At 36.5% G+C, this 12981-nt stretch overlaps 1 protein-coding gene across 2 annotated transcripts in view; it reads left to right on the top strand.

Annotated features, from left to right (window-relative positions):
* Positions 1 to 12981, top strand: part of GALNT18 (polypeptide N-acetylgalactosaminyltransferase 18) — a 351075-nt gene that overhangs the window by 333009 nt on the left and 5085 nt on the right. For both annotated transcript variants that reach the window (XM_032227368.1, XM_032227361.1), the window contains one exon: positions 6729 to 6893. In XM_032227368.1, the coding sequence (XP_032083259.1) occupies positions 6729 to 6893 (165 nt within the window). The remainder of the gene's footprint in view (positions 1 to 6728; positions 6894 to 12981) is intronic.

Genomic DNA, 12981 nt, shown 5'->3' with positions numbered 1-12981 from the left:
AAGAGACTGGACAGAACAGTATAGGACAGTGATGGCTAACCTTTTTCCCATCGCGTGCCAAAAGCGGGGGAGTGCAGGGAGATCATGTATGGGCATGCCCCCGTGTGTGCATGCGTGCGCAATCCCCATGTATGTGCACCCAACCCCCACCCTCCCCCCGCTTTTGGTGCGCGATTGACCCATTTTTCATCCTCACCAAGTTCCAAAGGCTTTCTAGGAGCCTGGCGAGGGGAAAAACAACCTCTCCTGCTCCCCCACCCCCATGGAGGCCTTTAGGAGGCGTCCCTAAAGCTTCTGGAGGGCGAAAAACAGCCCTACGGGCATCCTAGAAGTTTGGGAACTGACTTCCGGTTTGCCCATAATGCCATTTTTTGCCCTCTGGAGGCTTCAGAAAGCCTCCGGAGGGCAAAAACAGTCAAAAATGAAGGCCAAAGTCAACTGGCAACCACACGCATGCGCGCTGGAGCTGACAGGGTAATGTCTTATGTGCCCTAACAAATGGCTCCATGTGCCATAGGTTCACCATCATGGGTATAAGATCTCCTGTCATGGGCAGGGGGTTGGACTAGAGAACCCCCAAGGTACCTTCCAATCGTATTATTCTGCTACTTTCCTCAGAATCCCTTGGCAACTGCAGATGGAATTTCATGATCATGGGGAAATGGAACAGTGTCGTAAGGATCTGCACACAGATGCTCTGTTCACATTCTTGTGTGCTCCATGGATCTTTTTACTCTCAGATCTGAAGAAATGCCCAATCCTAACAAAATCCATTTTAGAACAAATTAGCAATATACAATCCTCTTAAAATCCCAACATAATCGGTTAAATTAAAGATACGGGAAGTAGAGCTTGGAGATCAACTGCAACCCATCTCTTAAAATTTCTGAAAATCATCCTTAAACAGACTCTGCCCTACCTTCAACATTCAGTTCTCAGTCATAGATTGTGCACCCCTGCTTTGAAGGACTAAAGAAATGGAAGAAAATGGATTATGTTTGCTCTTGTTTTTGCAGCTTATGGTATACTCTTTCATTAGAAAATGGATCAATGAGAATAATTTTGAAAAATTGATTCAACAAAGAAAAGAAAGCAAAGGAACCTTAAGAGCTCAATTTTTAATTACTCAGGAATAAATTCAGGGTAATCCAGCCAATTAGTTGGAGAAATCCAAAGGGCAAAGAAATCACTTTAGCAAAAACTGTGTGCAGGACATAAACTGAACTTGACAACCAGAAGAGAAAGAATAAAAACTTTTTTTTCCTTTATTTTTTTAATGAGAAATTAAGTATGCCACTTCCAGGATTTTTCTGACTCCATTTTGGAGCATTTCAAGGACAGGAAAGGGTTTCAGATTCTGGGGGTCTGTACTCAAGGAAAGACATTTCCTAAACATAAACTGATTGAACATAATGAGACTTAAATCTGGGTAGAAATAATTTTCAGTTTTCCATGAACATTTAAAAATGAAGAAAAAGGAAATCAGGAGTTCTGTCAGACTCTTGATACCTTCTGATTAGGGGTGAAATCCAGCAGCTTCTGACAGGTTCTGGAGAACTGGTAGCAGAAATTTTGAGTAGTTCGGAGAACTGGCAAATGCCACCTCTAGCTGGCCCCAGAGTAGGGTGGGAATGGAGATTTTGCAGTATCCTTCCCCTGCCACGCCCACCAAGCCACAGCCATAGAACCAATAGTAAAAAAAAATAATTTCACTACTGCTTCTGATCTTTGTCAGTTAAGTTACATAGGACCTAAACTTTCACACTACTTTGAAGTTCCTTAACATGAAAATAAATAAAACATAAAATTGTCTTGTACTAATTCTTTATCAGAAATTTTATTAATGTAAAATTGTTCAAAAATATAGCAGTCCAAACTTTGGTTTTACAGTATCACACTAGGCAAAGTAGTTGAACACTACTCCAAATATCATTTAATTCATTCATTACAAATGCATAGCTAGACTATGTTCCAACATGGGTTTCATTTGGCAAGGTTGGCATAATAAGACACAGCTTTTTGATTGGAAATTAGTATATACCCCTTGTAAGCTGGCCACTTATCTAATTGTCTTGTGTTAAGGTAGATACTTTACTTTTTTGCTACATGACTGATCAAACCTCAGTGAATCATTTGTAGTGATGTCAGCATTCTTCCTCCAATGATGAAGAATCACCATCTTTATCAGTGACAATGAGTTTTCAACATGTCTAATTAACTTCATGTCAAATCTTTGAAACTTTATCATTAACATTAATAAAGCCAGAGTGTTTTGTTTAAGAAGATGCTACTTCCTCAGGCAGAATTATAGATCTTAAGATAATGTGATTAAAAATGTACAAATAGTTCAGGAAGTATGGCTGCCAGATGGAGACATGAATATAAGAAGAAGCTGATAGGAGTGATAAAATGGTTAAAGCTTGTGAAATTGGACTGCTTGGTGGAACTATTGGTAATAGCTTTCAGTTACTAGAGACAACAAAAAAAAATTACAGACCAGATATGGTAGTGCTGTATAATAGGGAAGTATTATTATAATTAATGTAGCCCAATGTTAATTAGCAACATCCAGCAATCAATGTTCTGTACAGTTGGATGCCAAGTACAGCTAATTTTGGTGTGATTGTCTATATCAGTGTTTCCAATATCAGCATGTGGTTTTAGGCTCCATCTGCTAGTATTTCCCGGTCATGCTGGTAATTCTGGCATTTGAATCCCCACATCTAAATGTTTCAGAGGTTGAGAAACACTGGTCTTCACTGAAGAGAGTTCAGCCAGACTTCAAAGTAAATTTGAGGCCCTTCAGCTGAATATTTCAAGGTGTTCTGAATCAAGATAAGAATGTGAAAAAAGAAATGTTTTAGATCAAAGGTTGGCTGACAACTTCCACAGTTCCTTGTTATAAAACTTGCTGCCTAAGGCTGAGAAAAAAATGTTAAAGTTCAAAACACTGAAAAAGCAGAACGTGTTAGATACATAACAAATGAACAAATTCAAAGTATGCATTTAATCTTTAATTAAAAACAATGCATGTTAATTCTTAGAGGACGTGACTCAGAGTCTACCCAGACTTTTGCTCCAACAACTTTGTCATTGTGTTCCAAGGGTAACACATGTAGCATTTAAGGAAGGCCTTGCACACCTTTGAAATCTAAGCAAATAAAATCTGTAGTATGAAGATATAGCATAAGCAGATATAATTGATTCTAGTATTATTTAATATGAGAGACCAAAAGACTTGTATTTAATATGTTCCAATGATGAGGAGAGCTACTTAGGGTAAGTCCATTGTCATTACTGTCAAATTATTATATACAGTGAGGTAAGTCAGACATAATTGATTGAAGAGACAGATCATTTCATCATATTAACAAATCTTGATCCAGTCATTTATAACCTGAAAGTTTAGCTAGAGATTTACCTGCTTATCCTTCCTTTGTAATGAAAAGAATAGGCTACAGAGAATTATGACATTCTCCATTTTAACATACTATTATCTTTTATTTTCTTTTTTAAGGAAAAGTATAGGTTGGTTATCTTGTATAACCAAACAATATTCATTTCATTAACTTATCTTAAAATATACTACAACATTGTTCCTGTAGGCTGGTCCAGGTCTATATCTATGACTAGGTGGGGGTGTATCAACTTTGAGGCAATGCCCCAATGCAGAAGAGCAAGGAATACTGTCTTGATGTCTCACTTGAAGGTGCAACATTTCCACTAGCCTTTTGTTCAGTGCAGATGTTGGTGAAAATGCCTGGCCAGGAAGCAATGGGAAGGCAGCAAAGCTTCTGCTTTGATGAGGTTTAACAACCATACTGCACCTCCTGTAGCAAATGTGAGCAGTTTACTTTTCAGAGAAGGATCACAAAGATTTTTGTAATCAAGGTTTCATGAGTGCAAAACATCCTTTTTAGCTTTTTTTTCATTCATTTGTTTGTTTGTTCTGCTTTTATGAATTTTGAATAGCCTTTTAGTTACATATCTGTTTCATATAATTTATCTTCCGATTATTCAATTTCGAGAGATGTCCACCTACTATATTTCTTATTTTTTACTTAAAATCACGAGTAATGCATATTCATCCCCATTTGCAGGATTCATCTGTTATGTGGGGTTTTTATCCTTGTAATTCTTATTATGTTGAATTTTGAAAAGAAACATTGTTATTATTAAATGTGTAAAACAGCTTTCAGTCACTTAAACTATAATTATAATAAATAGATTAAAAAAAATAGATTAAAAAAATAGATTAAAAAAATACCAAATCTTGTGAAGTGACATTTTCCTCAAATGTTTCAAAAACATAGTCAGTATAAAGAGTATAAAGATTGACATGGTTCCGTGTTTAAGATCTGATGATGGAACCAGATTACTATCATGCAATCACCTTCTTACTACCACCCAGCTTGGCTGCTTCTCTACATCCTATAGAATACTGTATGATTGAATGAGTTTGACATAAGTGTGATAATTTGCTTATCAGCAGTCATGCTGGGAAGATTGTGCCGGGAATTCCATCTGTTGCAATCTAAAGTTGGAAGCTGAGTCAAGGAGCAGTATATGATATCTGATTGAATGGCATTTGATTGATGATATGTCAAGCAGTAGAGAAGACTTGAAATAAAATGTCATGATGAATTTGAAGAGGTTGTCTTTTACATCAGCAAAATTATCAAACAGCATAAAAGATTACATGCAAGGTAGAGAGGATTTAAAACTAAACAATTTTCATCTTTGCTGCTTAATGTCAAAACCATTCATTGTACCCAGTTATCTTGATTTAGTTTGCCACATTTATATGAGTGGAATTGGATGTGGTATGTTAAATATAAAGATAGTTGGTTCTATCTAAGAATTTGTTCCACTAACAAAATGGGCTACATCATAATTGAACTTACAGTACAAGTGGACATAGTACACTTTTCTAGCTTATATCTAATCAGAATGGAGAGATCTAGATATTAAATCTCTGCAAATGTTTTCCAATGGGAAAAAGAAATGTGTCATTATAGGACCACCTCTGTTGAGAGCTCAAGATTTGGATCAAAATATAATGAAAGCTACAATATTTTTTTCCTCCTCTTCCTTTAGAAAAGACTAGACTGTGCAAAAAAAGAAGAACATCATGGCTTCAAAATCTAAGGGACTAGTTTAGACAAAACTAAAAATTAAATTATTGGAAAGGTTTGGGACTACTTCTCCCAATTTCAGAATTTGGAATACAGTTAAGGTTTTCTAACAGAATGGAGGAGACATAATACTGAAGAGTAAGCAAAATATTGAACAGCAACTCCTAATGGAGAAGAGTAGTATCAGGTAGAGAGAGGAATAAAGTTCTAAGTGAGGTCTGCAAGGCTCAGTTGTCAAAAGGGATAGACTCTTCAGGAACATCAGGTGCTGGAAGTTTCTCAATCTACTCAGAGAAGTATTAGGGAAAGAAAAATATAACAGGTTTTTCATTTTTGCTTCATACTTAATTTTTTCCTCCCACTTATCAAAATATTACAGATTGACAATTTACAGATAACTCACTAGGATAAATGGGTTAATGGTTTTCAAAATTTTCTACAAATGTATCCCTCAGTAGGTGCTTCAGACATTTTCTTACTTTTTGATTTGACATTGTGTTATACTCAGTTTTGTGTTTGCCTTTTTGTGGATTATTAGAGAACCTGTTTTATATGATTAACTTTTGGTTCTGGTGTCAGAATTTGTCTTGTGTCAAATTCCTGAAATTCAATTGTGCTCCTTTCTTCTTGGAGGTTCAGGGTAGTGTAATGCTCAAATTATGTTACTCTAATCAAAATGACACTTCTATAAATGAACCTTCCAGACTGTCTACCATTTACAATCACTGCTTTATTCTCTACAATAAGAACAATATAAGTAACACATAAAAGATCTGCCTGCTTTGGAAAAGAGGCAGCTCTTTCATGGCGCCTCAGAAAAAAGGACTCAAAATGAATTGTAAGTATTACCCCATTTCCTGCTGAAAAAAATGATGTTTTCAAGTCAAATCCAATTGTAGCTTCAGTATTCATATCTTTATGAAATTAATAATGCAGTTCTCCAATCATATGGTGTACAACTAAGCCTGTATTAGACAAAACAATATTATAAATGTATTATCTTCAGAAAAGTTGCTTGTAAACATATGCATATGAAGAAAAACTGTTTCATTGCTGTTTGGGTCATGAAATATCTGCAAGAAAACAAGCAAGTTCAGAGAGTACCAAGAACCTCCCTTGTTTCACTACTAGTAGAAAAAACTTGATAATGGGCTACAGTTTTCATGCCAATTTAAAACTGAACAGATAGGGTACAAAATCTCCTTTGCTACTTATGACTATAACCTTGTTGCTTGTACCTTTATGATTTATATTGTTTTATTTAGTTTCCTAGTATGATTTTGATTGCTTATTTAGTATCCTATAACTATCACTAAGTGTTGTATCTTATGGTTCATGATGAATGTATTTATGATGATTATGATCATGACTTATATCTTTTAGATATAAGCTGAGAGCTTATGCACCAAAGACAAGTTCCTTGTGGCTCCAATCACACTTGGCCAATAAAGAATTCTTATCTATTCTATAAAAAACTATGAAGGAGGGATGAAACTGTCCAGATGTGTCAATTCCCTGATACCTCCTATTATCTTTTATCATCAGTTTCTGGTGGAAGGTCTACCTGATCTATCTTCTGCTTTCTTCTTTCAGAATGTCTACTATACTGGCAACCAACAGATCCATGTGGGTGTTCTTAGTCCTACAATTGATGATGATGACAACAGATGTCTGGTCGATGTGAACAGTAGGCCAAGACTTATTGAATGTAGTTATGCCAAAGCCAAAAGGATGAAGCTTTATTGGCAATTTACTCAGGTATTTTTTCCTCTTCTTCCTCTTCTCTCCCTTCACCCCCTCCCCTAAAAAAATTCAACATGGATAAAAGAAATCTAAGGAAAAGGATTCTTGGGTTTTTTATAACTGCTGGTGGAAGGCTGCTTTCAGTCATAAAGCTCAGTATAACAGATAGTGGTTTTATTTATTTTTAACAAATCCTCAAAAGTGACTCTTAGTCTAGACAAATGGGAACCTATCTTGGATGACATGGAATATGAGACTATACTTCTAGACTCGTTTTTTTGCATGGGATCAGCTATCTATGTCCAGCATTCCAAAGGTGTCAAAGAAGAAAATCAGGAAGTTTAACCTCTGTATCTCCAGGCTTCCCTGACTGCCTCCAGCTTCCTCGTGTAATTTACAAATCTGGACAAAGAAGGATCTAATCCAGGGGAAGCTTAGCCTGATGAAGCAGATTCTTCAGACATTTCTGTGCTGCGTGGAAGACACTGCAATGCAATAGATGGAAATAGGCCAGTGATGAAGGAAGATGGCAAACTAAATTGTAGATGATCAATAAACCTTTGTTTTGTATCATTTTAGATTACCAGGAGGCCTAACAAGAGAGAATACTCTCAAATGAAGGAAAATTGGCACCACAGGAGGTGGGAAAGAGGGTAGAAATCTGATTTGAACACACTGGCCATGACACTTTCCTTTTGATGACACTACATGTTATTACAATGTAGTGGATTATGTGAAGTATCACTACAGATCAAAAGAAATGTCTGGAAGCTCTCCATCTTCCTAATATTCCCAGACAAAAGACCTGAAGAGAAAATGAAGCTCCTTCCTTTGTGTCCTGGTGATAAATTAAAAGGCAACGGAATAATTGAAGTCACGCTATTCAGAAAGGATTGTTTTGCTAATATGCAGGGTAATTAAAATATTGTTGCTTCCGGAGATTCAATGGGATGCAAAATGGGCTTGCATGAGCCAAGCTGCAAAGAAACACATGAGAGTAATTGAAGGCTAAGAAGGAAATGTGTACACTGTGCTTTTGTTCAGTCTAATAAAAGAAATACATCTCTCTGAAGAAGAGGACATTCCTCTTCTATATTCCAACCCTCCAGTAATGATTCTAGGTTAGAGGATAGCAGAGAAGAGGAGGAGAAATGGCTGCCCATCAGGATGACATTGGATTCCATCCACAGATTATTATTTTTTTCATTCATTCGTTTGTTTGTTCGCTTTTGTGTTATTTCTGACAATATACTCTGCATTACAGCTGATTTTTCCAGCACAATTAAGATTTTGGCTGGTGTTAATATGAAACTTATCAATGTTGGATTTCACCCTCTATTTTCCAAACTGGTCATGATTTTGTTTTATTTGAGTTTTTAAGAATTAATAAGTAATCTAATTTGCGCTTCCAGAAAGCAATTCACTCAAAGAACATAGGTATCCATCCCTGTTTACACTTCTCAGAACTTTGCAGTGTGCTGCTCTGTTTAGCAAAATAACATGCAGTTAATGTACCCATATTAGGGAAACTACAAAGCATCAAATTGTAAGTAATAGGGATAATAGTCAAAATGCATGCATTAGAGAAAAAATGCATAGAAAAATATGCGAATTAAGGAAAAACATTGTGTATTTTTGTCCTATACATCTCTGTATGAAAATGGTGTAGATATGAAAATGGAATGTAGGATAAAAAGTAGGAAAAAGTTAGAATTATAAAAAATATTTCAGCCACAAACCAACTGAGCCTCAAGTCTTCTGAGATCTAAACTCTTGAAAAATGATGGCCTTTGTCTTAAGACTTGGACAAAGTATACTGAAATAAATCTTACTTATTGTGACCAATTCTGGTTTTGTGAGTCCTGATTGATCCAATTGGCTGTTCTGTGACTTGTGCCTGGGCTGTTTTTACTCAGGCTTCCTCCATCTTGCCAGAACAGTAAGTGGGACCAGTCATACCTCTCGGGCTTTGGGATTAGATTGGTCAGAATAATGTGAAAGTGGAAGGTTGAGAGGAAAACAGAAGTTAAGCTTCAGAAAAGTTGTTGGCAGCCACCAATCTACCAATATTTTGTGATAAGTTTTTTATTTATTTATATTCTACCTTTCTTATTCTTACAAACAGCTTAAGATGTTAAACATATCCAACACTTTCCTCCTCCTATTATCTCCCCAACAACAATCCTGTGAGGTGAGTTGGGCTGAAAGAGAGTGACTGGCCCAATATTACCCAGCTGCCTTTTATGCCTAAGGCAAAACCAGAACTCAAAGTCTTCTGCTTTCTAGTCTGGAGACTTAATCACTGGACCAAGCTGGTGCTAATTTTTCATGGTATTTTGCTCAGATTAGATGTGAATGGGCTGATAAATGAATGTATATGGGATATATGGGTACCTTTAAAAAGTATTGCTATATATACGTGCAATAAGTCCATCCCTGGATAACTCAATCCCAATGTGTGTTATACTTGATTCTGATCATACAAAGATATATGGGCTCTAGGGCTATATAAACCTTTTGAAAGGAGCAACATGCAAGAACACTCAAAAGGCCCATTTTTGAATCACAAAAAGCAGCTGCATCATTACTTTTCATTTTCTGTACCTTCTGAAGCTACTAAGTAAGCAAATGACATGGCTACTTTAACAATCATGATGTACATTCCAGTAAGCTGCAAAGCAGCCATGTCAGTGCCTTTGCAAAGTCAAAAGGTGTGTGTGTTGAAGTGCTTTGTAACCAAAGGTTGCTATTGCTTTTCTTATTGTGTAAAAGCAAGACCTAGTAACACAGTGTTAGTTTAGCTAGCTTGGCGTTTGGGGTGTATGTGCAGTCTTTAAATGCTCTTGTTCAGAATCCATTTTAAAATATCAAAACAAATAAATGTATTGTCATTAAGTGGTCATAGATTTTTGCTCAGGCTGTTAGAGCTTATTTTATATATAAGTCAGAGTCTCAAGTTCTGTGAATGTATTATTAAGGGTGTGATATGAGCAGTGTGTGATATGTTTTGCTGTTTTTTCTCTTTAAATAGCATGATAAAATATAGCAGTTAAAGTGCATGCTTGGGTGCAGCACAGAGATATTAACTATTATTTGTCAGCTCTTAAAAAGTAACTTTCTTAGTAACAAGTGCAATTTCTAAAGGCTGGCTGCGTTTTACTTTCCAGGGCTTAGCAGCCTTACTATTATTAAAGTGCTTAAGTGCCCCATTACAGCCAAAGTAGCTGCTAATGAAAAGCATGTACATAAGTGTTGAATTATATTTGTTCTTTGTGCACAGTGTGATGATATGTGGGAAAGATCTTGACATTGAACAAAGAGATATTGCCACCAGAATGGTCAGATAAGAGACAGGATAGCTTGCAGCTGAATAAATAGGTGCTGCAAGAGGCTTAGAAGAGATCCTCCCTAGTATCTTAGGCTGTAAAGGAGATGGGTAGGACTGTACTTTCAGACATGCAAATCGACAAGGCAAATGACTTGTCAATCCTGAATAAATTTAAATAACAATAGAAGCAAATATATGTAACTCACATTTGGACTTGGTTCTCTCTGAGCTTCATTGTTTGTTTACCTTCATTGTTTGTCATTACCTAACTAGATAACATCATCAATCTCACAACACACAGAAAATCTTATAGTTTTAACTGGAAAACTGTATATAAACAGAGAGGAAACCTCATACTTGCTAGCACCAATGATGTTACTTAGGTAATGAAATATTTTCAAGCAAACAACCAGGCTCAAAGAACAGCAAAGGAGTCCACAATTCAACATGTTTCACCATTTTCTGCTGTGGTTCGTGATTGTTCCTTAGAAACAGCCTATCAAGCTGAAATATTGTTCATCTCTTTCTAGTTTATGAGTTAGATAATAGAAATATGAAGTTTAAAACCAAAAATGAAGGGATAAGGTTTGCTTTCAATGGGTTTTCTCTTTGGAGATGCAATCCCAGTGCATCTTGTAGTCATCATTTTGGGAAAGGCTGGTCAATTGTAACATATGGCATTTGCTGCTTCCCCTCCAAGCATTCAGGTAAATGCCAAATATTTGTTAATCACATTTTGGTTTCTGAAGTTATTCCTACATCATTTCCTTTGTTCACTGCCTCTTTACATGCTGAGATTATAGTTGAATTGCCCTTGCTAGAACTGGTTGCAAAAAAAGTTTCAAATTGAAACAATACCAGCAAAGTTTTTTTTTAAAGTTATGTGGGATATTTCAGGGAAATCACTGTGAACAATTAATGTGGCATAAACAAAGTTACGTTAACTAGTTTTGTTATTTCTGGTTTCACGGTTTTTGACATATTTTATGGAAATTTCTAAAATCTAAATAATCTAACATTAGACTTTGATTGGCATCATACTTTACTAAAACATTCTTGCTGAAGTCATCTCTTATCTCTTTCCATGTCCAAAACGTGAGAAGATAGATGCTTCGTAGCGTGTTTATGTCACCTAAGAATTCATGCTGTACAAAGTGTTTTTAGGCTTTAATGGATACGACTGATTTGGAAGCCAGATGTTCACAAGCATCTCTTTGACAATTCGTGCTTCAAGAAAAAGCTTTGTGTCTAATGTTTCAGCTCAGAGTGCAGTCTCTGTTGAGAATTCAGGTCATGGCAGAAGAAGCTCAATATTTTCAGGCAGTTTCAGGCCATGGCAACATTTAGGGGTGGAAAGAGGGGTGGCGGAGAACACAGAGAGATACCTAGGCGATAAACAACTTTTCCAATCATTTTTAATCATATATCCCATTTTGAAAAATTAGTAAAGAAATCACATACTGCGTAATATTGCAGGAAATATTCAAAACAACTAAAAACATAAAAGCATTTAAATCATCAACATGCCAATAGACATACCCATGTGCACATATGCTCAGTGCTCTGAGCAGGAAGAGATGATGATGAGAGATTTTAAGAAAGCCAAGTAAAAGATTCTGTCTTACTGTGGTGTACAACTATCCACATTGTTGTCTTATAGACTAATTATGGAGAAGTGGTTGAAAGACGTGAGGGTATTACTTATTTGACTTGGCCTGGTTGCAGCGAGCCAGCTGTTAAATTCTTTCTCTTTCTCTGAGACATAGCAGGATGAGGTTGAAAGGAGAGCTCCCAATGCCCACCAGCAGGCCTGAACTGCTCACCTGCCTGCATTCCTGCAGGCTGCCTCTTCTACAGGCATGCTATGATTCAGAAACAAGGCAAGTCCAGTTCCTGTAGGAAAATTTACTATGGATAATTTCCAGTTTAGTTTGTCATCGAGTGCATTTCCAGTCAATTCCTGTATCCAGGTTGCAGCACACCCACCATTCAGTTCAATTAGGAAAAAGGGAAGGAAGAAAAGGAAGGAAGGAACAAAGGAAAAAGGAAGGAAGGAGGAAAAGAAAAAGGAAGAAAAGAAAGAAGGAAAGAAAAGAAAGAAAGACGAAGAAAGAAAGAAAGAAAGAAGAGAGAGAAAGAGGAGAGAGAAAGAAAAGTTGATATTTATTTATTAACCATTGATAAACATCAAAATATTAAAATGGCAAATCCAGAACACAGAAAGCATGCAAAACTGATAAAAAAGGGCAGAGGACACAATAGCAGCTGTCTACATTATCTATATCCAGCCTTATCCCTTTTATGTATATAATATGGCAAAATTGAGATGGAGAGTATGATATTAGTCTAGCCTTCCTTTTATTCTGCACATGAAGAAGGAAGCAAATTTGAAGGAAGCAAATTTAGTGGACAGAAATGATGTATCCGACAGTTCCACTGCTAGAAAAGATTTAGGATGACGGGCTGGCTAAGCTGAAGAGGAAGAGGGCAGGGCAGCCTGTGGCCAGTTGCCTAGAAACAAGAGATGCAGAAGTGGTCCAGGGTGAAGCCCATGATGTGAGTGCAACGTAGATAGGGAAACATGGGGGCTCAAGAAAAAATATTTCCATTCTACAGCACACTTTTCCATCTCAAAAAGAAAAGAAAATAGGTAAAGAAAGTTTACCCCGAACTGCAGTGCCAAGACATAACATTGCACAGAGGCTCCCAGAGAACATTATATGGAAATTATATGCTGTGCATAGGGGAGGTGTGAAGAGAATGCTCTGGGCTTAT

Source organism: Thamnophis elegans, chromosome 1 (assembly GCF_009769535.1).
Source record: "Thamnophis elegans isolate rThaEle1 chromosome 1, rThaEle1.pri, whole genome shotgun sequence".
In the NCBI taxonomy this organism is placed as follows: Eukaryota; Metazoa; Chordata; class Lepidosauria; order Squamata; family Colubridae; genus Thamnophis; species Thamnophis elegans.
Note: the sequence above shows the minus strand (reverse complement) of the source record. Positions and strands in the feature narration are given on the sequence as shown.